Source organism: Podarcis filfolensis, assembly GCF_964270895.1.
Source record: "Podarcis filfolensis genome assembly, chromosome: 13".
Classification (NCBI taxonomy): domain Eukaryota; kingdom Metazoa; phylum Chordata; class Lepidosauria; order Squamata; family Lacertidae; genus Podarcis; species Podarcis filfolensis.
Genome location: NC_139615.1, coordinates 28,484,887 through 28,512,530, shown reverse-complemented (window position 1 = coordinate 28,512,530; position 27,644 = coordinate 28,484,887). Strand labels below are relative to the sequence as shown.

The window sequence follows — 27,644 nt, the reverse complement described above, 5'->3', positions numbered from 1 at the left end:
CCCCTGGGAACGACACTAAAATTCCTTTCCAAAGAATGCAGTAGGGAGAAGAGAGTCAGGAAAGGAAAGCCAGAGGCAGATGACCCAAGCCCTTGTGTTTTGGATCAGTCTCTAGGAAGGCAGGGCTCCCAGCGCTCTCTCTCTCTCCCTCCCTCTCCCTCTCTCTCTCTCTCTCTCTCTCTCCTCCTTTCGGGCTCCTGTCAGCTACATCTCAGGGCGTGGCAACGACTGTGTGCAGCTTCCTGAAGATAAGATCTCCGGCAGCGAAGGGCCCCTGCATGCTTTGAATTCCTGCGCTGGCTGGAAAGAGACAGAGTGCTCTCTTCGACAAACAGCAGCTAGCAGATAACACAAGCAGAGGAAAGGTCTTTGGACTCCATGCCTTTATAAGCCACTCTTCACAGGATCAAGTACTGCCCTGGCTAGGGCTTGAGTCTTCAGCAGAAGGCTCAGCCCTGGAATTTATTTTCAGTGCTTGGTCTTCGAATTCTTGGGAGCAAGTGCCTCTGAGCAAGTACAGATGGCCCTTGCAGCTTTGGCAGGGATAACATCTAAGTCTATAGCTGGGCCTTCCAGCCAACCCACCCTCTCTTTTAATTTACTTTTTTAAAAAATCATTTAGACACAAGACACGCGATGCCATAAAACAAGAATCAAAACAGGGACTTCCGGGTTGGCGCCATCGCCGAATGGCGGACTCCCTCCGAGCTCCGGAGGGAGCCGGCTCGGCAGGGGCTGGGTTTTACCGCACCGGCGATGCGGGGACCCTTAGAAACCACGGCCACGGGGGCCGTGGACTTGGAGACTCGGCTAGCACCGCTAGCGCCCTCCCGACTCGTGAAGGAGCCTTTTTAAAGGCTACGGATCGGGTGCCGGGGAGAAGCGTGGTGCTTTGAGTCCTCTGCCATCCCTGCCGAGCGAAGCCGCATGCCATCCGGCGGAGAGCGCTGACTTCTTCCATTGAGAATTTGGACTTTTAACAACAACCCGTGAGTAAATTGGAAATCGGGTTTAAAAGAAGAAAAATTTTTGGGATTTGAGACGAGCGGGGGGGGATCTAAAAAGGAAGTCAGTCCCCCTCCCTATTGTAGACATTTTAAAACAAGGATTGGGAAGCCAAGGCCCAAAAAGAACGGTATCTTTGCTAAAATCAAGAATTCCATGATGGGAAAGTACAAGAATTGTGCTGGAGGAAGAATTGAAGGAGAAGGAAAATGCACCCCCCTCCCTGGGAACCGGGGCGATTGAGGAGTGAGCCTGGTGAAAAGAGCCGGTGATTTTGACAGCTGTCAAAGTAGCTGTCAAAGTCGGAATTTTAAAGAGGATTTTATTACAAGGACCTTGCTGGTCAAATTTGTTACAACTTGATATAATTTGTTAAGACTTGAATACAAAATGGCGAAAATACGGAGAACAATCGGATTTTTGGAAACAAAGTTACAACAACCCCCCTAGAGGAGCTTCGGGACATTACAAAGATGGGCGTAAGCCGGGAAAAATACAACACTTCGGAATTTCACAGAACTGGTTATCTCCTGGGAAAGCTGCAAAACTGAAACTGAATCTCGTCTACAGGGTGTTTAGACTAAAAGGAGACAACAGAATACCTTACTGAAGAAGGAAGGGACTGAACGCAAGTTTTTGTTCCTGAATAACAACAACCCATGTAGAGTTACTAAACTTCTGAATAAGAAAGTTTTAGCAGCGGAACAAGAGGAAGCTGGACTATAACCTTGAAAGAACAATGGGGGGAATTTTATAATTTGACATTTTTAAAGATTTAGGAATTAATTTTTAAAAAAAAGTAATCCTAAAAATGGGAAATAATTCTGCAAGGAGTTGGGGGAAAAATGGGATTGATGGACTTAAGATTTCCAGGCTGGAAACATAGATTGGAGGATAAGGGAAATTAAACCGGGGAAGGGGAGGGAGAATTAGAATCCAAAGGCTTGCAACTATTTTCTGAATTGGTTTTCTTTTTTCTAATATATTTTTTATTTTTTTATACTTTTATTCTGTGTGCTTTTACTTTAATGGGAAAAAAGGGGGACATTGTGGAAAGAAAAGGGGGTGGGCTATGGGGAGAGATCTTTTGCTTTTTTTTTTTATCAAGGGTGTTGCATAAGGTTTGTATAAATTTAAATTTGAACAATGGGGTATATAAATTGTGCTTTAAATCAGAAATAGAACTTGTGGAAACAACAATATGAAAGGGGAATACGGTAGGGGTGGGGGAAGGGGGGAGTCCCAGAAAGTGGATGTTTGAAAATAAGGTTCTGAATGTATCTTCATAATTTCTTTTCTTCTCTTTCTGTATTTTGGAAACTTCAATAAATATTATTTAAAAAAAAAAAATAAAACAAGAATCAAAACAAAACAACAGCATATGCTCTCTTTTGAAAAATCAATGGATCTACCCTGTGGTAAAGGATCATCACCAATGTCTCTGCAACTCACCCCCGACACCAGTTGTATTTATAATAAAAAATAATTTGTCTTGTTTGTTTGTATTCTTGCTTAATGAGCATGCCTGAACTGCAGCTCAAAATCCTCATTTTGAGCATTTTCATAGGGACATAAGAAGTTGGCTTATATAGAGTCAGACCACTGGTCTACCTTGGGTCAGTATATAGGCAACTCAGACCAGTTTCCAGGGTTGCAGACAGGAGTCTGTCCTATCTGGAGATGCAGGGGCTCAAACCTGGGGCCTTTATCGATGCAAAGGCCGTGCTCCAACACTAAGCTGAGGCCATTTCCCCCAAAGGACCGGTCACCCCACTGCTCCATTCTCTCAATAAACCTGGAACGTGGGTTGGGATGGGAGAGTGAGAAAGTGATCTAAGGTGAAGGTGAAAGATGATTAAGCTGGTGCTCTAGAGCAGAGTTCTTCCATCTTGAGTCCCCAGCCAGATTAGCCAACGGATGGAGAAGACTGCTCTAGATCACTGCTTTTCAGTAGTGCTTCAGAGCACCTTGTCAACACCAACTTATCTGCCAAAGAGCATGTGCGCACATGCAAGTTGTAGAGCATTATGGCTAGTGTTCTTGAGCCCATGCATTGGCCAAGCCTATTAAGCTTCACCACTGCCCTGTACAAATAGTGTATGTGCTAGACTGAGCACACCCAGTCTAGCAGGGAAAGATAGGCAGTGGTGGGCAAGCTTGTCGCCATTACTGAAAACCCCTGGTCTAGAGTCATAGCGGCTTTCAAGAACTTCCAGGACACAATTTAACCGTCTGCCCATGATATGGGGAGAGCTGCGCATGCCCCACACTAGAAAGGCGACACCCACACCATGCACTTAAAGCACTACGATACCACTGTAAACAGCTGTGGGTTTCCTCAAAGAATTCTGGCAGCTATTGTTTATTAAGTGGAAGACCCCATTCCCCTCAAAGAGCTGTGAGGAGGGACTGTCTGTTGATCCATTCTAGCAATTGTAGCTCTGTGAGGGGAATGGGGGTCTCCGCACCCTTAACAAATGACAGCTCCCAGAATTCTTTCAAGGAAGGCATGACTGTTTACAGTGGATTTTTTTTCTTTAAACCTATGGTGTGAATGTGGCGAAACCTTTGGCAGGTGCTCCATAACTATGGAACACCTTTCTGCTGCCAGGGTTTTTATTTTCCATTTGGGTGGACAGCCAAATTGGGAAGCCTTATTTAAAACGGACCTCATTTCATTTAATAGTGTTCTTAAAACAGAGGAATAGCACTACTTGATTATTTCAAGAAACAGTTATTTCATTGCACACACTGCTATTTTGTAAGAAGCTCAGTCAGCGACATATGTCCTTTTCTTAAACCAATAAATTACACAAAAGATTCCCAAACAAACCAGAGATGCACCAATGTGGGATGGAATTTCCTCCCCTGTTTCATAAGCTCATTAGTAACAGCGAACAGATGCCACTTGCTAATGCAATATTAGGCAAGTTTGGCAGTTTCAAAACTGTTAAGCTTTGTTTACTAAATACAAGTAAAGCAGACATGCTGAATTAGGTATCTCAGTCTAGGGCATCAGAATTCCCCCCCCCCCCCCCGTTTTTCTGATGCAAACTGCCCCATGCCAATCATTCCAATTCAAAATTTTCTGGCAAACATACTGCGCTAGAAACATGGGATATCTAAAAATGAACACTTCCACCAAGAGAGGATAGCAGTCTAATGCCTCAAATCCTAAACTTGGGAGTCATTCCTAACTGAAATAAGTTTTGCTTTCTTCTGCATAAGCATGGCTATAACTGGGCTGAAAATGTTTTAAAAAAAACAAACAAACCAGGGCAACCGGTACAAACCTGAACAGGGGAGTGTGGATTGGGGAGACCAGCGGTGGAGGAAGCGGCTCGGGTGCCTGGGGCGGCGCGCCCAGGGGCGGGGACAAGCCACCCATAGGGGCGGGGCACACCGCAGGGCATCTGGAGTCTGCCTATCTCCCAGGAGAGGCGAGTGGCACTGGTGTGCTGCAGGCCCCGTGGTGAGTGCCACCCAGCATTTTGTCACCCCCCTCAGTGGTGACACCCGGGGCAGCCCACACCCACTGCACCCCCTTCCTCCGCCCTGGGGGAGACAGTAAATGAAAGAGAGAGAGGAGGGTTCCACTATGCTACTGTATGACCAATGCAAAAGTGATTAACTCTCCACCCTCCCCAACACACGCACACTCACAAGATGATAGGATTTGGGGATACCTCTAGAACTGCTTACTCTCTAAGCTCTAAATCAGCTGTCCAACAGCTTCCAAACTGATGAAGCTTCATCACACCAGATTTCCCACCACAGACCTAAGGGGGTGTGGAGGGCAGACACCAGCAACCTTATTACATCCCATCAATTTGGTGAAGCGCCTCCTCACACTTCCCCACAGAGCCATCCAACATGCAAACAAGCTGCCTTTCTTTAATAGCCAGCCCACAGGTCCCAAAGAGAGAATTTGCTCCCTTACAAATAGCGCTTTTAATTTCCTCGTAATGAAACGGTGCGGGGACTTTTCGCCTGGTCACCATCCATCCACCTAAAAGCATTTGAAAAACGGAACAGTCCTCACTTTTACATTTCAGTGCAGACAGCTGTCAAGGTGCTCACCCCAGAGAAGCATATTGCACTGGGTGGTACGCTGTCGACATGCAGAACTGAACCTGTGGATTGTGGGCATTCAAAAATATTGTGTGTGTGTGTGTGTGTATGCGCAAATACACAGGCAATTGCTACATTTGCACATGGCAATAAGTCAAATGCTGTCCAATCACTCGCACTTTGTTTCCCCCCTTGTTAAGGGAGGCTAGCTCACTTGGTAGAGCATGAAACTATTAATCTCAGTGTTGTGGGTTCCAGTCCCATGTTGGGCAAAAGAGTCCTGGGTTGCTGGGAGGTGGAATAGACAGATGGCCTTCGGGGTCCCTTCCAACTTCTGTTAATCTACGAATCTATTCTATGAGTGAGATGAAAAAGCCTTGGCTTCCTATTACATTCAAACTAGAGACTGCTGCTTGTTGCTCTTGAAGTTAAAATAGTTTCTACAGCTAGATGATGATGATAATGATGATGATAGTGTTAGTATTTGTACCCCGCCCATCTAACTGGGTTACCCCCCCCCAGCCACTTTGGGCAGCTTCCAGCATATACAAAAACATAATAAAACAAACATTAATAACTTTCCTATACAGGGCTGCCTTCAGATGTCTTCCACAGGGAGGGTGCCACTACTGAGAAGGCCCTCTTCTGCCTGGTTCCCTGTAACTTCAATTCTCAAAGTGTTTGAACCACCAGAAGGTCCCCCTACATGTTCATACATAATTGTAGAGTAGCCTCTGCCCCCCCCCAAACCTAACACACATACAAGCAGCCACAACAGCTCTAGATTTCAATAGAGAGGATGGAACAACCATCCAGCTTTCACACTGGCATTTGACCAAGCAGCCATAGGTTTAAATTACATGGGGCAAGGTGGAACAGACTTAAGGCTAAACTGTGAAGTGAAAAATATATAAAAGTAATCCAGTGCTGGAGCAAAACACTTGCCACGGGAAGGAACAGTCAGGGGTGTTTCAGATGTAAGAAGTTCTCCAGATTTCGCAGGCAAGCTAGACAGACCCAGAAGGCTCTTCCTTTGCAACCTGGCCGCGTTTTGCATACCAGCCTCCTACCAAAAGACTTCCTCTCAGAGCAACATGTGTGTTGTTTCTTTTCATCTTCACATGAACCTTGTGAGCTAGTGTTTACTTCCCAAAGGCCTAGCGGAGCCATGACCCAAAATGGGGGGGGGGGGGGATTTGACTCTCAGCCTTTAGTTCTTACTGTGGTGATAAATTTGTGTCATCTGAATCATTTCAAGATGGCATCTGGTGGCATCTGGGGTGAATATGTGTGGGGTGCCCACCCACACCACAACATCCCCATGAACGCTGGCTCTGCGTCAGACTTTCCTGCTTTGAGAGTGAAGATCCGAAAGGAGATTTGAAGTGCATTTTGCTTAGTATGTGCCCTTCAGATCTTCCCCCTCAATGCGGGGAAACTCTGAAGCAGACACACACAGGCGTATTGGGTACCTTTAGTCCACGTGCACTCATGCAAATGCCTGAATAGTGCCAGGATTTCAGTCAGAAGGATTTTGGCCAAGCCTGACAGACTACTTTTCTACATGCGGGGAATCTTTTTCACGGAACACTACTAGGGAATGGGAGCTCCCATACCTGCAGCCTGAAGTGGTACAACTCAAGGCCAAGCATTACCTGTTTAATAGTTAGAACAAGGTTTTGTTTTGTTACAAAGCCAGTGTGGTGCAGTGGTTAAGAGCGGTAGTCTCGTAATCTGGGGAACCGGGTTCGCGTCTCCGCTCCTCCACATGCAGCTGCTGGTGACCTTGGGCTAGTCACACTTCTCTGAAGTCTCTCAGTCCCACTAACCTCACAGAGTGTTTGTTGTGGGGGAGGAAGGGAAAGGAGAATGTTAGCCGCTTTGAGACTCCTTAAAGGGAGTGAAAGGCGGGATATCAAATCCAAACTACTACTCTTCTTCTTCTTCTTCTTCTTCTTCTTCTTCTTCTTCTTCTTCTACACTCTAGTCAACTGCACCCTTCCAGTCCTACCTGCCAGCACTGGTGACCACAGGATTTTTTTAAAAAAAATCTGATTTTTTTGTGGCATGAGAAGTGAAGTAAAACACTGAAATGTAGGAGCAGGCCACTTTATCACAGAAACATGAGAGTAATATGTTGTTTTAAATGTGCATTTTAAATTTGACTTCACTTAGCAATGGAAAGCTGAAAATCTGGGTTCAACTGCAGGGGACAACGGCCACCCCACACCTGGAGGGCACCCAAGTTTGCCCAGCCTTCTTGCCACCCCCACCTCTGCAGAAGCCCTCCTAACTTTGATTTAAAAACCCCATAATCTATCACACCCCTACCGACCATTTCTCACAGACCCTCCCTTTGCAAGAAAACAGCTAAAAGATCACCCCACCCACCCCAAAGTCCTTAATTACTTCAAAGCTGCTGGGGAGAATTCCCTTTTGCTTCCCACACCAGTCCTCAAGTATGGTAGTTAAAACATTTCGTGGAGGCGGAAGGGGTTGGGAGCACTAACCGAAGCTCACGTTCTCACCCCCAAAACTTTCTCAAGTTATTAAAACAAACCACCTTGGCCACTGATCTAGTCAAACCACAGGAGGATAAGAGCAAAAAATTAACTCCAGAGACAATGAGCTTTGTTCGTTATCAAAGTGAGGATTTGTTTTAGGTTACAGAAGATGGCCTTGAGGGATAGGATGCTGCTAGGGAGGACTTCCTGCGATTTACAAACTTTCTACTCTCAGCCCAACCGGGACCTTTCCACGTGGATTTGCCTGCAGAGGAATTCCTATCATGGCAGAGAATTCTGGGACAAGAGCACAAATTGCCAGAGCCCATATTCTTGGGAGCATTCTGGTGCAGTGAGATGAAATCCAGCACTCTCCTGCAACTCTGGACCGCGATAAATGATTGTCAGTTCAGTGGTACCTCGGGTTACAAACACTTCGGGTTACAGACTCCGCTAACCTGGAAGTAGTACCTCAGGTTAAGAACTTTGCCCCAGGATGAGAACAGAAATCATGTGCTGGTGGCGGGAGGCCCCATTAGCTAAAGTAGTACCTCAGGTTAAGAATGGTTTCAGGTTAAGAACGGACCTCTGGAACAAATTAAGTTCGTAACCAGAGGTACCACTGTATGGGAACTGCCAGACCATGTGAAAACCACTAGACGTGGAAGGGAATCTTGCCTTTCTTTTTACATAAACAACAGGGGTAGCCTATGTGGTACTTTCCAGCTATACTGGACTACAACTCCCATCATCCCTGACCACATGGCCAAGCTTTCTGGCAATCTGCCATGACTGGAGGACAGGCTATTCCTAGCACAAACCATTTATGCAAACTATGTTATTTTAGCCTGTCTTTGGTTGACTTGCAACCCAACTTTCCTGCTAAAAGCTGCACCAGGGAGCCCCCTCTATTACAAGAGTGAAGACTATGGAAGGGCCTCCTTAGTCCCGTATGGTAATGTGATTTTATCTGATGGTATAACTTTTGCACTGGGTACCTTGCAAATCAGATGGATTCCTTTACTTGTATATGGTCTGATGCCGACTAAGATCAAGGCCCTCGATAAAAATGTCCATTCCACCTTATCCAAGGCCTTTTCTCAGCACCAGTAAAACGTAACACAGCTTTATTATTATTGCCATCTGTAAATAATAATGTTCAAAACCTTTTGCTATGGGTTAGTTTCCTCCCCTTCAAAAAGCCTGATTGGTTTCTATGTCCATACTTAAGATATAATTCCACTGAGCAGTTTTAACATGGACATCAACATTTTATAAAATCAACAGTGGTGTAGTGGAGCAGGAATGAGGAGGAGCACAACTCCAGTTGTTTTTTTTCACATGAGGAGCAATGACATCATCTACTGGAGCAGTATTTGACAGTGCTGTAAGCTTGGGGAATTGGAGGACGGGTCTGGCCTTGCATATGATCCCATTGTTAGGTATGTGAGGCTCAGACAGTGAGTGTCCTGAGATCACCCAACTCTCCCGAGGCTGAATAATTGGACTCTCCTTAGGGGTGTAGCTATGGGAGTTGACATGATAAGCTCCTGCACTTCAAAACGTACCACTAAACCACTGTATGATATTGAGCAAGGATGTAAGTTGACGTGACTCATCTGATTAAGGTTTTCCCCCAGAATTAAGAAAAACACAAACTCTACCATGTGTTCAATATCCTGTCCTTTGTAGTATATTCTGGGAAAACATCAGTTAATTGGCAGGCTAATATATTATAAATCTTTCTGCGTTATTCTGAAGTGACGCAAGATCTGGTGCCTTATTAATTTTCAAAATCTTAACAGCTTCAATTGCTTCTTGTTCAGAAACTGGAAGATCCAGTTCTTGTTTATCATCTTCTCATATTTCTGGCAATTCCGTTTTACTCAAGAGTTCATCTATATCCTCAATAGAATAAATTATAATAACATTCTACAACTTGATGTAAAATTTATTTGCCCAACTATATTTCTTCTTCTTCTTTTATATCTGTGTTGGACAGCTTTTAAAAAAAAAATCTATAATAGTAAACATGTTTTAATTTTTCTCAGAAATGCTCAACTTACATGGCGCCCTCTCAAATATGCTTTGGAAGTTTCCCACACTGATAAAAATCAATTAGCTGAGCTAGATTGGCTTTGAAAACAATTGCCACATGTTCAAACCTACAGTCAAAAGGCAACCATATCTGGTTTGGACAGAACAATAAGCCAGGAATTGTGGTTTGTTGATCCCACTTCCATCAGGAAAGGAGTGGGAGCAATCACTACACTCACAGCAAACCATTAACTATGGTTTACTGTGACATGTGAACTGGGTCAGTCTTTGATCCCTGCATTGTAATAGCCACACTATCCTGCAGACATTTCTTTCTTTTTTTAAGGCTATTTATTTCCTTGGTAGTTGATCTTTAATTTTGTATTATTGTGGCTTATATTGTGCTGTTTCTAAAAAAACAGGTGATAAAAAGAATTAAATAAATTATTATTATTATATTTTTACTACCATTACAGTGGATCTTCCGGATACGAATTAAATTTTGCAACCCAAAAAGTCCGTCGGCAGAGATGCTGCTTCTGCACACACACGCGGCCCAATAGAGCGATTCTGCGGATGCGTGCGCAGCGAAACCCGGAAGTATACACTTCTGGGTTTGCCACGTTCATAACCTGAAAGTTACATATCCAGAGCGGTACGTAACTAGAGGATCCACTGTATTATTATTATTATTAAGTCATTATGCATAAGTCAATTCTGCTAAAAGGAACAGGGCTTACTCCTATTACAATTTCCATTTGCAGTTTTTATCTTAGTCCATCTCTCACAACTATCCTATGAAGTGGTTATTTAATGTGCCCATTTTTTATGGCTGAAGGAACTGAGGCTGAGATAATTATACCTTATGAGGAATGCAAATGAAACATTTTGCCAGAACTCCATAATCTTCCCTTGAAACTCCATAGTTGTTTGACTCTGCCCAATTCTACCACTGATGATATGTCATCGCTCTCCCTTTGGTTTCATAGCTCAGCTATGATTTCAGTTCAAGACTCCTGGTCATATTGTCACAGCTCACCCAGTAAGCGCTGGCTGGAGAATCAATTGCTTGTTAGACAGACAAACTAATTCCATTTAGTCCCAACCCCTCAGTAACCGCAAAAATTAACGCCCTTTGGGAAAAGATGATTATCTGACTCGCTCCTTACAGACAAAGTTACTAGCAAGAGCGCAGGAATGTATCTGAGAAAGGATTTGAACCCATATCTTCAGAATCTGAACTGTAGCTGTAGTCAATGTGTTTTATTTCACCATCGAAGACATGGACTTACTCAAAAAAAACCGCATAAATTATAGAACCTGAGATATGGGACCAGATTTAACACAACTAAATTCTAGTCCTCATGACTTTGGAAATAAGCTTGGAGATGTGCAGTAAAATTTCAGAACACAGGGGCTGAAAGAATCATAGAATCAGAGTTGAAAGGGACCCTGTGAATCATCTAGTCCAACCCCCTGCAATGCAGGAATATGTAGCTGTCCCATACAGGGATCGAACCTGCAACCTTGGCGTTATCAGCACCACACTCTAACCAACTAAGCTATCCAAGAATTTATGCTTTGGTTACCTGTGCACTTCCTTTGCCCTATTACTGACATTACAACAGCCCTATATCTCCATGCCTTCCAGCCCTATTGATGATTGGTTCATGCCTCACAATTTCATCTCTGTAAACATAATGCATTATGCCGAATCTGCTTAAAGCACAAAGCTTATTTGAGTTGCGGAATTCTGGTCTCCTTGGACCATGGCCTCATCTGAACTCATCTGTACCTGTGGGGCTATGGTGTATGTGTTGGTGTGGTCTATAAAGTTATGTGGAACTGCATAAATAAATGTCTTTCCTATTCAAATGTTGGGGTGATGAACTGGTCTGGTAAAAACCCTGGAGTCTTAAGCTGCCTGTACACAGGGGAAAATGGGTGCTGTCTCTTTAAAAATCTGGCATATTTTCTAGCCCTTGGTGGACGTGCTTTTAAACACAAGGTGCCCTCTTGCAAACAAACAAAAAAAGGGGGGGTGGAGAGAAAAGAAAAGGAAAACCAGGGCCAGCCTGGAAAACAAGTCCGCAAGGCTTCCGAAGGAGCCCGCCGCCTCTTTTGGTGATGCAGAACACCCTCTCCCATTTAAATCTACGCCAAAAGGATTTCCCTTGCGAGCCATACGGAATTGCCAGAGATTTCCCTTCTGCGCCACTCAAAGCTCCAGGAAAGCCAGCCTCAGCTATAAATAACCCCTTTGCAGACATCCCTGACTTCCGGTTCTGCAGCTCTCCCCTGCTGACGATCCCATCCTCCTCCCTGCCCCCCCTCCAGAAGGCAGGGACCAGAAAAGAAAAAGGATGAAAGCCAAGCATGCAGATTCCCAAAAGGAAGCAGCCAGCTGGGTTTTGGAGGGAGGGCTGGGGATGAAGGTATCAACACAACACACCCTGACAAGCCTGACATTCTACATAAGCACCCCTAGAACCTATTCGGACACAAACACCTTATAATATCGGAGATTCTGAAAGCTGTTTTCATTGTATGTGGGTTTTTCCCCCCATTCCAAAACAAACAGCAGGCGGGGGTGCCAGGGCATGGAAACAGCAAAGCAAATTATCCCCAAGAGGGGGTAAACCCTCCTGGTCCGCCAGGAGAAGGTAAGCAGCGGAGAGAAGAGACTTAACGACCCAGGAAACAAACCAGAATCTGAAGAAATGTGGGGAGGAAAGAGAACTCCCCAACAAAAGGAAAGGTGGATGCACTGAAGGGGAGGGGGGTTCCCCAAGGTATGGGGTGGGGGGAAGAGCAGCTACTCACAAAGTAGCTCCTAAAAGCTTTAATGAGCCCCTATGTGGATTGAAGGCAAAATATTGTTCACAGGGAACACCCCAGGAAGCTACTGAGCTGCAGGATCCCAGTGGATGTCAGGTTTGCTTGAAATACAGGTAGACCAGGCTGTGTGATGGATGTGGCCAAGTCCCTTTGGAGAACAACAGGAGTTGGGTGGGTGGAGACAGAGGGAGGGAGGGAGAGTCTTTTGAGAAAAAGGTGGGGGGCGGGAGGGGAGAGAAAAGCCAGCTAGGAATTTCAGACATTGATGGTAAGCAGCAGCCGGATATTGGCCCTTAAATTCCTCTTTCCTGCCTCTCTTCCCCCCTCCATCACCACACACACACACACACACACAGAACTATTCTGTGCATCTGCATTTTCTCTTGTCCTGTGCCCTCTGTGTTCAAAGGAAAGGGATACAGCAGTGTAGAGCTTTCGTCTGTGTGTGTGTGTGTGTGGAGATGCAACATTAGCCATGTATTTACTTTGTGTTGAATCATCACGGCAGAAATGTGACTATGTTTGAGCGTGTTGGATTCTGCATTTTATTGTGGCTGCCATTCTCCGCTTAGCTGCTTTGCAAGCTGCTCGAGGGTGTGGCTTTTCAGCTATATGTTCTTATCCAGACATATGTTCCTCTGTTTGCACATTCCTCATTGTGTGTGTGTGTGTGTGTGTGTGTGCGCGCGCGCGTGTGTGTGTGTTTTCCTGCTCCTTGGGTTTCTTTGTGTGTGCGCTCCTGTTATTCTCTTGGTGTGCACGCATGCACATTTGCTCCAGTTTGCTCTCGGCTCCAGGCGAGCCTATCCACATCGAAGTTTTGAAAATGGTGGCTGAAATAAAAGGGACTTGGAAGCGCAGAACGGAGCCATGGAGGGCCTCAGTTTCTTCTATGGTGTGGCACCCACCTGGAATTGGAAGGATGGGCCTTTTCAAGCATGGAACTGCCCTTAAAGACATGGCAACTACAGTGCAAGGGTTCTCAACACGAAACATGCGGACGTAGGAGCAGAGAGAAGCCACTTCCTAGATTAAAACCCTATCTTCTCAACTTTGCAGTGGGGCAGGAAACAGCGCATGGACTGATCTCTCAGTGTAAGCATGAGACAGTGGTTAGTCGGATGGGCTTGGTTCACGGAGGAAACTGAGCTCAGGCTCCACCTTGGCCAAAGGCTCACCTGTATCCTTCCACATGTTGCTGGACATGTTGCTCCCATGAGCCCCGATTATTGGCCATACTGGCTGGAGTTGTTAGGGTTGGAGACCCACAATATCTGGAGGGCTTGTGCCCCAGAGAGGAGGCACTCCACTGTCTCTCAAGACAGGCAGATGCCAAGAACAGATTCCTCGTCCCTGCATTATAGTGAAGCTGATCCTTAGCTGTGCCCCAGTTCTTCATTTATAAAACAGGAACAGAGTAAGGTAAGACACACACGCACACAAAAAGAAGTCTTATCTTACTCTGCGCACTTGCCCTTATGTACTTTTTATTTTTCAATAAAGAAATTACAAAATATGCATAAAACAGGAACAGAGGCTTTCCTACGTGATGAAAGGGGAGGATGGCTGCAAATGTTATTTATTATCTGCATTCGTACCCTGCCCTTCCACCAAGGTCTTCTGGGTGGCTCACGGGGGATTATTCCGTTTTATCCTCATATCAACCTTGTTATGAGTCTGTGTTATCTAACACACTCAAACACAATCACATCTCCGCCTCAGTGATTCAATACAAACACAGCTCATGGCGCAAACACACAAACAGAGATAAATAGGATAGCCTAGGAGGAAGAGGGACAGTGACCTGGGCCTGCAGCTGTGCAGAGATGTGAACCCTAACCTCCCAATCCCATAATTCTGTCCACAGGCCACTAAGTCACGCTAGAAGTGGGCTCCAAACCACGTCCTCTTGCTGGAAGGAGCAATTCCCTAACTACCATTTGTCCATGGCGACGGCGGCAGCAGCAGCATAAAGACCATGCAAACTAAAAATACTGCACACAGTTAGCTACTGGAGTATTCATCCTTATCCAATATTCATCCAATATCTCAGGGCAGGTTCAAACGATGATCGCTCTCTACACCCCCACAGCATAACACAAAAAGACAATCTTCCCTGTGACAGCACCCTATGCAGAAACTGGTAATTTCTTTGCTGCGTGCATCTACCCAGACATGGGCCACATCTGCAAGCCAGCAGCCCCCAGGAAAGTGCAGAGCTGCCCTGGGAGCTCTGCGTGTCTTTCACCAGAGTTGGCAAGAAGCTTTGTGATGTCGCTGCACGGAATATTTCCGTGGGGAAGAGACCTGGCAATAAATGTTTTGAGCAGAGTCAATATTCATATGGCACGCAACATACAGGCTAGGTACATACAGACTTGCTTTGGCTAACTGTGCTGAGAAGGGGCAATGGAAATCTTTGGATTTCGCTCAGGAGATTCCTTTCTTAGAGATATTAACTCAGCCACCAACAGATCAAACCAGCGTAGTTCTTTCCTGTTTCCATTGGGCCTTGTAGGATTTGCTAACCACATTGTACCCATTCATAGAATCAAAGAGCTGTAGAGTTGGAAGGGACTACAAGGGTCATCTACTCCAACCTCCTGCAACACAGGAATCTTTTGCCCAACATAGGGCTCGAGCCCACAACTCTGAGATTAAGAGGCTCATTCTTGTTTTGCCTTGATCTACGTTTGCAAGAACAGAAGTATAAATGCAAAACAATGTCACAGCATTCATGTGGGCGGTTCTCTCACTGTGAGAAGTGAAGTTACAGGGAACCAGGCAGAGGGGCCTTCTTGGTAGTGGCACCCGCCCTGTGGAATGCCCTCCCATCAGATGTTAAGGGAATATATAACCTACACAACTTTCTGAAGACATCCCTGTATCAGGAAGTTTGTTATGTCTGGTGTTTGCTGTGTTTTTATTGGGTTGGAAGCTGCCCAAAGTAGCTGGAGGAACCCAGTGAGATGGGCAAGGTATAAATAATAGAATTATTATTATTTTACACTACAGTGTCCCACATCAGTTGCTGGGGATGTCCCTAGTTCAAATCTCACCTAAGCCCTGAACTCATGGGTGGCAAGCGTCTATCTCTTAGTTTTAGGCCTTGCATCTGTAAAATGGGAGTAATAATGTTGGCCTGCATTTCAGGGTTGCTGTGTATGAATTACTGGGAGCTGGTTGGAAAAGTCAGCAGAATCAAGCAGCCCGTGTTCCCTTGGGACTGTTCCACCGCAAGCAGAGGAGGTGCATACCTGAATGCTCTCCATTAGAGGACAACCAGTGGAATCCCTCTTCCCTCCCAAGGAAGCATTAAGAAATGGAACCTCCCCCCCCCCCTTTAGCATGATTTGGCACAGGCCAGTAAAACCTTTACCTTTCCTGCTGATTGCAATCACTGATCCCAAAAGAATGTACGTAAATGCCCAAAGCTCTTATTATTCATACCTGTTGTTTATGTGCACACCACACCACACTTTTGAGGAGGAGCAAATTCTCGTCTCTGCCCAGTTTGCAAGAGATGAAGGCAACTAGAGTGAGCCTGGCCCCCACCCTATTAATAATGCCCACCTAAGATCCTAGCAATTCTTTGCTCTAACTCCTCTCCAGGTAAGAGAGCAGAAGACAAGTTAAAAGTGAGTTAAGGGTTAAATCAAAGTCACAATTTTTGCAAAAAGTGAGGGGAGTCATGAAAGTCATGGTGTTTTTGCGGGGTGGCTCTCTAGGAGAAAGTTTGAGACGTTTGTCTTTTCAGACCCAGGCAGCCATCTCTGAAGTTTGGGTTTCAAACCGACAGGACAGTATATCTAAGTAGTATGCAGTTTGGGGTTAAAATAATAATAATAATCACTGCAAATTTCACCCTCTGCACCGTTTCCCTGATGGGAGTGCACAATGACCCAGCCCCCTCCCCACAATCCTTTGCAACAGAAACAACAGTTTCAAAAGCAACCCTACCCTATCCTACACATAATTCTCTGGGAAATAACTAAAGGGAGAGAAATTGGAAGGGAGGAAGGGAACGCACATAACTCAAATCCAAATCACAGACAGATTAGAAACCCACACACTCCAGGAAGGGCCTGGGATAGCAATTAGGGAGAGGTTTAGGAAGAACAATAAGGTTTACTTGGACAAGAAAGGGATTTGGGGAGGGGGGGAGAGGACACAGGGAATTGAGAATTTTTGCAGAAAATGAACTGTGGTTACAGTAAGGCTTGTCCATTCTGGGGGGATGTGAAGATGCAACACTTTTTTTTTAAGGCATCACTTTGCAAAAGGTCCTGAAGGATCCACACCCAAAATTCAGTCTATTTTCCGTGCCACCATTCTCTCTCCCCCCCCCCTCTGTTCGCTCACCCACCCACTCACTCACCCAACAGAGAGAGGCCGTTCGCATATGTATATATAGAAAGATTAAAAAGGCTTGGTGTACTATTTAGTTAATTGGATTTTGTCAGAGACCTTATCAGGAGCTGGGAACTGAACACCCAGCTGGAGGGGTGGGGTGTGGAGGGGAGGGAGGAGAAGGGGGGGATTACTTGACACAGCAAACCTCTGCTGTGTTTCCTTCCACTTCAGAAACCGGCTCAAATTTACAGAAACAAAATCACAAAAACAAAAACACCCCTCCCCATCCAAATGCGATTCCCAACTGTTACCTAGAAACAGTGGCTTAACAACAGATAGAAGAAATTAAATAGGCCATGGGACTGTGTTATCCACCGCTGGGGAATATGGGGGGGGGGGGGGAGAGAAGCAAGAGAGAGAGAGAGAGGGAAGAAAGCAAGCGAAAATGTTTATGTGGAGCAGAGACAAATTAGAAGTTTTTGCCTTGTTCCGAACGCGGATGACAATATTTCCGATCTGGGTGATCGAGAGTTTCCCGAAAGTAAGGGAGGAGCCCCCAACAAACGCTTGGTGGGGTGAAACACACCAGCACTCTTTTTTAAAAAAATAAGAAAAAGTGGTGGGGGGAGTCCCCTTGCCCAAAGGCAAAACTCTCACTGTGTGTGTGGGAATTTTTCTTATGGGCAATGACGGCTTTCCTTTCCTTTGCACAGAACCGGCGCACACAATCAACCAGCCAACGTAGAATTAGCTATATTTACCAACACCCACAGATTAAGCGGAAGCCCAAAGGCGAAAACCTGAAAGCATTCAAGGGAGTACGTGGATGGGGGAAGCCCCACGTCTTAGAAGAACCCGGCTCCCTCAAAAAACACATATTAAAAAAAAGATATCAACATGCAATGTAAAGCAGCAGCACAGCAGCACATACACATTAGACGCACACTGCAGTCCCAGCTTTTGATCCTAAAGCCCCCCCCCCCATCCTCTATCACAACAGGGTGGGGGTTGACACAGTCCACAAACAAACCAAGGCTTTCAAATTTCAAAGGTGACACAGAGTCCATGTTACCCAGCTACCCACTACCACTCGCGGTACAGCTTCTGATCTTTCTTAATAAGATCAAAAGCTGGCCAACAGGGGGGAGAAGGGCAATGGACGGGGGGGGGGCGGTTTGTCACCCCAGCTGGTTCAGGCCCTGGAGAGATCTCGTAATACGTACAGTGGTTGGAACTGTTCCAATGCTGGTTTCGGACAGGGGTGCTGTAAGGGTTGCTGGGATTCCCGGGTCCTTTGTCCTGGATCAAGCACGCACGGTTCTGGTTGTAAAAATCCATCATGAAGAAGGGGTTAGGACTGCTGTTTAAACCAGCTACATCCACACTTTCGTACATCTTCTCCAGGCGGAAGAAGAGGGTAAGAGGGTTGGGGGCTGGTGGGGGAACGGGAAGGAGGGAAGCAAGAGGAAAAGTTTGGTTTACGAAAGACCAAAGAGCAAAATCCTACAGTGGTGATGATGATGAATCCAGAGGGATGAGGGGAGGTTTGTCTGGTTGTTTTCTGATCTCTCTCTCTCCCTTTCTCTCTCTCGATCCCTAGTGGGGAGGTATTTAGGGAATCCAAAAGCAGCTGGGGAATCCGCCAAACAGGCTGAGTTGGCCACCAGTGTTTTTGCTTAAAGTTTTTTTTTTAAAAAAAAAAAGAACACACACGCATACACACTCACACCAAAAGATAATATTCAAGTCTTCAATCTTCTATTCCAAGCATATCCCTTGGGAAACAAGCCGGCCAATCCAGTCTGAAATGCTTCTCCCGTTTCAAGACCGAAACATATTTATAAATCCAAAAAAACAGAAAAGAAAAAATGGAATTCTTACTTTCAAAAAAAGACAACAATAAAATCCAAGCCTTTCCAAAAGCAGTATTCTTTGAAGAAGTCGGTTCCCTGGTCTTAGAGAGCATTTTGGTCACAAATCCTCCTCCTGTTCAGTTCCATGGTTCTCTCTCTCTCTCTCTCTCTCTCTCTCTCCCCCTCTCCTTCTCCAGAACTAACCAGAGGAAAGAGGAGAAAAGGAGGGGGGGTTATTCTTTTGCAGCAACTCCTTCCAGAAAAAGGGTAGAAAAAGTTACACACTCACGCACTAAAAAAACAACCACCCAAGTAAAATAAAATAAAAATAAGTAAGACTTCCTGCTTAGGATTCAATAGCTTTTCCTGTCTGGCAAGAGGACTGAACACAATGCACAGAAACTGTGCTCATGGGTTTTATATATATACATATATTAAAATTCCACCTCTGTCCTCCCGCCCCCCCTCCACGGAAAGAGGGTGGAGGGGGAAGAAAAATAAGAAGAACTGAATTGTACAAATGTGTTGCCAGGTTCTCAGTGCCTGGGGAGATGCCAGAGGCCTGGAACCCTCGAGTCTCCTTGGATGGAAGAAGATTTTTCTCCAGCTGCTTGCTCGGTCTCTTCTCTCCCCGGGAAAAAGAGAGAGAGAGAAAGAAAGAGAAAGAGAGAGAGCGGCGCCGTGTGCGTGTGCGCACGTCGCGTGGTGTGAGTGATGTACAGGACTGATAGATTAAAGGCAGCGCACAATCTTCCCTGACACGAAAAGTCGCCTCTCAGCTGGCTTAACTCTTTCCTTACCTGCCGCGGTCTGTGTCTTGCGCAGCCCCAGTTAACTGCGGAAAAGCGCAGGCTGGGGGAGGAGGGGGAGGGGAGGAGGAGAGAGAAAAATGAATGAATGAAATCAAGGAAGGGGGGGAGGAGGAGGAGAAGGGGGAGGAGGAGGAGGAGGGATGGAAGCGGGTGGGAAATGACAGGCATAGAAAAATGCCTCTCCGGCAGCTGTCTCCAGCTACAAAGGCGCGGCGGCCACGGCATCCTCCTCGTGTGCCTTCTCCATCCCTGGAGTGGAGGGCAAGCCGGAGGAGAGCCCCCTCTTTCCCGGTTGCTGTGGCTCGGCAGCGGCCAGGGCGGCCCCTTCTGCCTGCATCACCCCTCTGCGAAAGGGAGGTTTCTGCTGCTCCTCCAGCCGCCCCTCATTTGCGTAATGTTATGCAGCTGAACTCCGCCTGAACTCTCCTTGCAAAAAAGCTTCACCTCCAAATGACCCACTCGCAGGCCTTCTCCTTCCCAGTGACATCACGGGGGCGCTCCCCTCCTCCTCCTCCTCCTCCTCTTCTCCTCCTGCCAAGGGCTGCCACCGGCATGCCGCCGCCGCCGCCACACCGCACAGCCAAAAGCCAGACCCACCAGCAACAACGCAGGCGGAGATGCCCGGTTTTCCAGGGGGCTGTGGAGAAGGGGCCAGCCCGGAGAGACAGGGGAAGAAAAGCCTGCTTACATACCCATTAGAAAGGCAGGGAGAAATAAAAGGAATAAAAGACGTACACACACAGAAACACACACACCAGACCTGCCAAAGGCTGCGAGTTCAAATCCCACCTGGCCTCAGAGCACCTGCCAGCTAACTAGGCGCTGGAGAAACTAGGAGGTGCTGCGGAAATGTTGATGCTGAAAATGTTTTGAATAATGAAACAGGATAGAAAGCCGCCTCGCCTCGGTGGCCACTCTGAGCCCTGCAAAGTGGGAAATGCAAAATAAGGGAGGACAGCAATTGCCTTTAGGTAGGCCAGCTAGGGGTTGAAATGAAGCAGCAAGCTTTTAAGTCACACGGGTCTCTTTGCCAGGCTGGTGTTTGAGGAGAAGGGGGACGGGGAATACACTTGCAAAAAGGATTTATGTAATTGTTTTTATGTGCTCCAAACTATTTACATACAGTGTCTCGCTAACAACCATTCTGTAACCTAGGCCAGAATGTTTATCCCCACAGTACAGAATAGTAGTCTGCTTTTGCCTAAGGACACCTAGTGGATTTAGAGTTGAGCAGAGATTAAAACGGGGGAATTTCCAGCTCACAGTGCATGCTTCTGACCACTATGCGACATCAGTTCACCTGTTTCATTGGCACTGGCTTCTGATTTTAGAATGTGCAAGACTTCAAAAACGAGAACTCCCAGAATGAAAGGTAAGCGAAAGAGTGAAAAGGAATTTTTAAGTCTGCATGAGAGAGCAGGGATGCAGAATGTGGCCTCTAGCATAGATTCTAGCAGCCCCTATGGAAAATCACATTTCTCATTTAAAAGAAGTAGCAAGTTTCTACTCCTTGCAGCTTTGGAGTTGTATAAACATGTTTGCGACTTTGCGGGCAGAGGACAGCAAAATGTTTGCTCTCCACAGAGCAACATCACGTTCAAGAACACATGTGAGCACAGAAAACCTGCAACATTTCACTAATGCATGCGCATTCATGCGAACACCTATTCTCACACCAGTGAATGCTGCCAGATCTACACACAACCATTACATATTTCCAAAAGTCCTCCTCTGCCTGCTGTATGCTATTCAATTATTTCTTAATAGCTAGGTTTCTGACACCAGGCTGGGGAACTGATGAACCGACTTTTTTCCACTGAAACGAAACTAAAACTTGAAAGCTTCCTAGAAATGTTTAATCTCACAGATCTGCATGTGCCCCAAATAGAACTGCTACAGCTCAGACGAACCGAGCAACCTTTGGGATCTTGATAGGCAGTTACCAAGAGGGGAAGCAGTTCGCAGTAATCTGGTGTTTGGGCAACCAAGAAAGAATTTTCCCTACTGACAGCTTGGATCCGGTCGTGTGTTGTTCCAGAAAAGCGCAACTGTCCCCATAATGTTATCATCTGCTTGCTGCACACTCTTCCAAAAGAAGCAGCATGCGAAATGACAGCATGCTGTGTTCTAGAGATGCCGTAGTGTTCGTGCACATGCATTTATGTGCATGCACACTGAAGGCCTGAGTGTTTCCCTTCTCTGATCTGAGATGTTTCACTTCCAGGGAAGGCTTGCTCCCACAAGGCCTTCCCTGGAGCCCACAGGGTCCCCACCTCCCTAGCAAAACTGGCTTGGAAGAAGCATCCTTCTGTAGTCCATAGAAAAAGTGTAAGGTGTGTGCTTGGTTTCAGCAGCTGGGGGGTAGGATGGTACCCATGCAAATATGCCCAGTGGGGCAAAGAAGTTGGCGACCCTTGTTCTAGGAACTGGGTGGAGAGGGGCGTGTGTCAAAAATTCTCTAGGGTGTGTGAACTTAAATAAATACATTTGAGACAGTCCCAAAATCTTCCCCAAAGGGAAAGATGAAAACAGTGGCTTAGCTCAGGGACATAGGAAGCTGCATGATGCCAAGTCACATCACTGTTGCCTCTAGCTCACCATGGAATAGCTCAATTGGTAGAGCATGAGAATTGTAATCTTAGGGCTGTGGGTTTGAGCCCCCCATTGGGCAAAATATTCCTGCATTGCAGGAGGGGTTGACTAGATGACCCTTGTGGTACCTTCCAACTCTACAAATCCATGATTCCATTTTCTACACCAGCAGAGGCTCTCCATGGCATTTTTCAGCTTTACCAGTGCTCTATCCCTGAGCCACAGCCTGCCCCTCTTTACAGGGGACAGACACAATAGATAGATAGATAGATGATAGATAGATAGATAGATAGATAGATATCCTGCATGCTCCTTGCTCCCACCCACGACTAGCTTAAGGAAAATAAATTATTCAAAGTAAGAAATTAAAATAATAACGTGCTTAATACGAGCAATTTAGACAGGTTGTCTTAGAATTCAGATATTCACAGCAAAGGGTTTTTGCAGCCCTGTGTATGATTGGCATGGATTTTGAGAGAAGATTTGTCCACAGAACTAGGCACTGATCTAGTCTTCTCTAGAAAAAGAAGAATGCAGATCAAGTTTGCATTCCAGGGTCACAGATGAATTGTACAAACAAGAGTGGTCTGAGCAGGAGGTGAAAGCCTTCTGGAGTTAAATTAGTGCAACACTTTTGCTCTGTATATATTACATTTTCTACCCGCCCAGTACTTTACTCCTCAGCTTCTACACAAATATTCACCTGTTCAGAAATGGCCCAAATACCGTGAAACACAAATTTCCTTTGCTTACTGCTTGCAAGACAGGATCTTTCACAAATCAGGCACATAATTCAGATGACACAGGAAGAGGTGTGGAACGCTCAAGCAAACACAGAAAGCAAAATAGTCCCAGGTGCCTTGAGGAAGTGAGCCAAGCCCTGTGTTTTGGACAACTTTCCCCTCCCCATCAGGTTTTCTTAGCCAATATGAGCAACTCCTTTCCAATGCTAAATGTTATCATCAGGCCCTGAACAAAAGCTAAAGCGACATCATCCTCCCATAGAAAGTTTTTCCTCCCATAGAAAGTTTTCAGAGGTATATATATATATCTAGGCCACCAAACATCACATATCCAATTATAGCCCAATGTTTTCCACACAGATTCCTGCATTGCCTTGCACATATTTAAAGATGTGTTCAGGAATTCATCTCCTTCACTCTAGATTTCCATGCATATGGAGGGAACAGAACAAGATCTACATTTGTCTCTTTTTATTCTATTGTAGTTTTGCTTTTACAGAGTAATAGAATTGCAAATTTGAATGGGACCATGAGGATCATCTAACCCAGTGGTTCCCAAACTGGGTCTCCCAATGGCTGTTGAACTACAACTCCCATCAACCCTAGTTAGCAGGACCAGTGGTCAAGGATGATGGGAACTGTAGTTCAGAAACAGCTGGGGAGCCAAGTTTGGGAAACACTGATCATTTTAATTTTATTATATTTTACGGTTGGCCTTAATTGTTGTCAGCTGCCGTGGGTAAGCACCAGAAGGTCAGGGTATAAATTTCCATATAAATAAAAATATGCTAATATATATATATATTTTAAAAATGCTTGCAGACTCAGAGGGACAGAGGACGCTGCCTTATACCAAGTCAGACTATTAGTCCATCTGGCTCACAATTGTCTGCACAGACTCCAGGATTCCAGACAGTTCTCTCCCAGCCTTACTTGGGAGATGCTGGGGACTGAATCTGGTACCTTCTCAATGCAAAGCAGACGCTCTCCCACTAAACAGTCCTTCCCCAAATCACATGACAGGGACTAAGTCACATGATGGTACCCTGAATGGTCCACCATTATGGTAGCCCATTCAGGTTCTCAGCATGTGACTTAGTCCCTGCCATTTGGGTTCATGTATATATCTAAAACGTTCCACAAATGTTTGACTGTGTATCTCTGGGTAGTGCTATATGCAGGCCTTGATATGTATGTGCCATGCTCAACAAGGCTCAGCCCTGCTTTAAATGCCAAGGTGAAACCCAGGCTCATAGGAGAATAGAATAGATGAAAACGCCACTCAGCACACGCAGAGTACACCTTCCTCAACAATAACAAGAGAACGCCCATGAATCAGGGAAACAGAGGGATGGCTAAATTTGAGAATGGCTTTCAAGGATAAAAGCATACATTTCCCCTAGAAATTAAGCATTGGGTTTATATAGGATGATGGGCAGCTGTTAAGCCATCCTGTCAAGAACTCTGGGATTCGCATCAAGAGGCAGGCTGGATAGAAGAGGATCACACTTTCTTATCACTTTCAAATTCAAAAGAAACCCAAGTTGGATGTTTAAACAACAACAAAAACACAGCTAGAAAATAACAGCCATTCCTCATCACTGATAAGGAGACTCCCCAGGGCTTTCTGTCAAAAGCTACTTGATGCAATGTGGAAGCACTTATAAACAGCCCTACAAATGTGCGGCAAGCACATACCCACACACAAACACAACCCCCCCCAAACTCTTTCTAATCAAACCTTCAAGGCTTGAGATCTCCCCCCTTCCAACACATTCCCCTCCCCCCAACCCCCAATCTTCTTTCAAGAGAGAAGTGCTTGCATGAGATATACAACCCGGGTTTTGGGGGGGGTTGCTGCTGTTTATGGTAAGCACTGTTAAGAAAATGCCTGGGAAGAGGGCACTTTGGTGCTATTTTCTGTCTCTGACAGGACAATGCCATTCTGGTAAAACAGTAACAGGTAAATAAATAGGGAGCAATTCAAGCCTTTGAAAGCCCTGTCATCCCTTCTCAAAAAAGACCCTTAAAAAGGTGATAAGGTCAGGGATCAACCCCCACCCACTATAAAATACATTCAAAACCCTCTCCCCCCCCCCTTGCCCCCTGGATGTTTTGAAAGGGCTCCTTATCCACTTTTTTTCTTAGCACTGGAAACAGTGAAATAAGCCTGCATTTTGAGCCCCAAATGCATCTCTAGTCAAAGGAGTCTGAAGGGTTCCACTGGACCTTGGATTTCCAAATCAGCACATTAATTTCAGGTGAGGGACCGAGGCCATGTTCACTGCAGGGGGGGGCGATGGTGGGATATTTCTGCTTAATAAATGCTTTAACAACAGCACCCCACCCCACAAGGTAAGGTGAAGGAACAGCAGGCATACAAGGTGTGGGGGGTATCCCCACCCCCCTCACCAAAAGAACCTTCCCTTTTATATTTAAAATTACAGTGGGGGAAAAACATTCTAAAGAAAAAAAAAAAAGCAGAATTGGAGCTCACAATATCTGTTTAAATCCAGTACCGAAAAAATGAGAGAAAGAGAGTGGGGAAAGGGGGGAGGGACTAATAAGGTTGATTACATTAATCAAATTAATGATAATATACGCAATTCTACAATATGATTTAGAAATCTATTATACTAGTATATTAAAAAAGGTTCTTAGCTGTCATAAAAAAGTCATTAGTTTAAACTCTTAATGTAGACAATTAAAATACTTCAATTTGTTCATTTCCATCACAAATTCTATTGAGCCATGGAATAATTGGCTTTTACACACACACACACATATGATTAACATGGGGTTCTACTTCAAGTGGAATATGCACCTGCTCACTTTAATCGTGCATCATGGGAACGCAGAGTAAGGCCCATCCTGGCTCGTAAACCTCTAAAAATCAGAGGACAGGGAGAACTCTTACCCTTACAAGACTTAACTAAATGCAATCTCTCTCTCTCTCTCTCTCTCTCTCTCTCTCTCTCTCTCTCTCTCTCTCTCTGTGTGTGTGTGTGTGTGTATTCCTGTACTTACAGCATGTGTGAACGGTGCAACATCAAGAGTGCTGCCCTTAAATAGCCTCAATGGAAATACCCCACCAGGAATGTGTAGATGCAGCCTAAGGTCAATAATGAGCTCAGCTGGTACAGCATATGACACTTAATCTCAGGGCTGTGGGTTCTAGCCCCACATGGAGCAAAAGATTCCTACATTGCAGGAGATTGGGCTAGATGACCCTCGTGGTCCTTGCTAACTCTACAATTCTATACGGGCACCAAGAGTGCAGATTTTTAAAGGATAAATGAATAATGCCTATTTAATATGTGCTCTTCTCTGGTCCTTCGAAATGTGTAGAGTCTGATGCGCAATTTGATGGGGACTGAAATCTTATTTTCAGAGATTGAGTTTTCAAACCCGCCTCCCACCCTGCCAGGAATTGGCGGTTTGCATGTGCATGTGTGCGCTCCATGCGCTCCAGAGAAAAAAGCTCAGTGGGGCCTGTTTAAATAATAATAGAAAGTCAGAGGCTCTGCTTAGCCAGCAGCTTTTCGAACAAAAGCCCCCAGTACTTCCTGTAGGGAACATGACAAATGTCTGTTTTGACTCATTTAGTAAGAGACTGCGATGAAAGAGAAAGGGAGGGAAAAGACAAAGAAAGAAAAAGAGCATAAGAAAGAGGGGGGAAAGATCACAAGTCAGAGAGAGAGAGAGATTAAATATGGGAGGAGAGCGAAGATACGCATGAGAAAAGGACAACACAGAGATATGTATGAGAAAGAGGGGGGGTACATAAATAAAAAAAGAGAAAGGAAGAGGAAGAGGAGAAGAGCCAAAACAACAGCAAAGTAGATGTGAGAAGAGGAGAAATAATAGAATATACCAAAATGAAGAGAGGTGTGTGTGTGTGTGTGTGTGTGTGTGCGCGCTGATTATATGAAAGGAGAAGGAACAATGAGAAAAGATGAGACAAGAGATAAATAGGAGAGAAAATAAATAAAACGAGCAATGCTGAGAAACCTACTAACTGCTGGCTCTGCTGTTAAAACGATGGGCAAAGTCCAGCCAAAGTTAAGCACTTTTAAGACCCTTTGTTTACAATGGAAGAGAACTATGCTCACGCTTAAATTTCCCCACTGAAATGAGTAGGAATTCAGGGTCTTAACTACGGCTTCCAACGCAGCCATCTTCCCAGGAAGGGCGAATACCAAGTGCCTCGCTTGGAAGACCATTTCGGCTACTGGTTCCTCCACCCCCAGCCCAGTGCTTCCATCCAGCACCACCTCCAAGAGCCAGCAAGACAAAGACAGCTTGCACGCAAATTGCATCCTCCCCTATGTGTGAGACTGTGAAGACATATGAATTTGTGCCCCCCCCCCTGCATGCATCCAGGGACGCACTGGTAGATGCATTAAGTAATCATAACACCAACCAGCAATGAGGAGAGGATGGAGAGTGGTGCTTGACTTGGCTTCAATCTTGAACTGTGTCTAGTCTTGGCTGCCCTCGTTTTAAACAGGCATGAGGACAAACGAGGAGGTACGGTACACACAAGCGAAAACACGTAGAGAGCATTCTCTTCTAATTACTATCCCTTCTGCAGTTGTCATCAGGACAGCTAATGCAGGAGTGCAACAAGGGGTGTACTTGGTTGCCTGAGCTGAGTAGCAATTGCCTCTGGTTAACTGAGGGGGCAGGAGACAGGGAATACAGTGGTACCTTGGTTCTCAAACTTAATCCGTTCCAGAAGTCCGTTCCAAAACCAAAGGGTTCCAGAACCAAGGTGTGCTTTCCCATAGAAAGTAATGCAAAACGAATTAATCCATTCCAGACTTTTAAAAACAA

General features: G+C 45.5%; 1 protein-coding gene across 4 annotated transcripts in view; it reads right to left on the bottom strand.

The window, feature by feature from the left end:
* The window catches only part of RARA (retinoic acid receptor alpha), a 188,310-nt gene that overhangs the window by 39,403 nt on the left and 121,263 nt on the right, over positions 1 to 27,644 (bottom strand). The window contains exons 1-2 of one of the 4 annotated variants that reach the window (XM_083583145.1): positions 19,462 to 19,962; positions 18,032 to 18,128 (exon numbers count right to left, since the gene is read on the bottom strand). The exons of 2 other annotated variants lie outside the window; for them this stretch is intronic. In XM_083583145.1, the coding sequence (XP_083439271.1) occupies positions 18,032 to 18,128; positions 19,462 to 19,698 (334 nt within the window). In that variant the 5' untranslated portion in view covers positions 19,699 to 19,962. Of the gene's footprint in view, positions 1 to 18,031; positions 18,805 to 19,461; positions 19,963 to 27,644 lie in introns of those variants that run through there. One more of the 4 variants, XM_083583148.1, reaches the window with a different exon arrangement.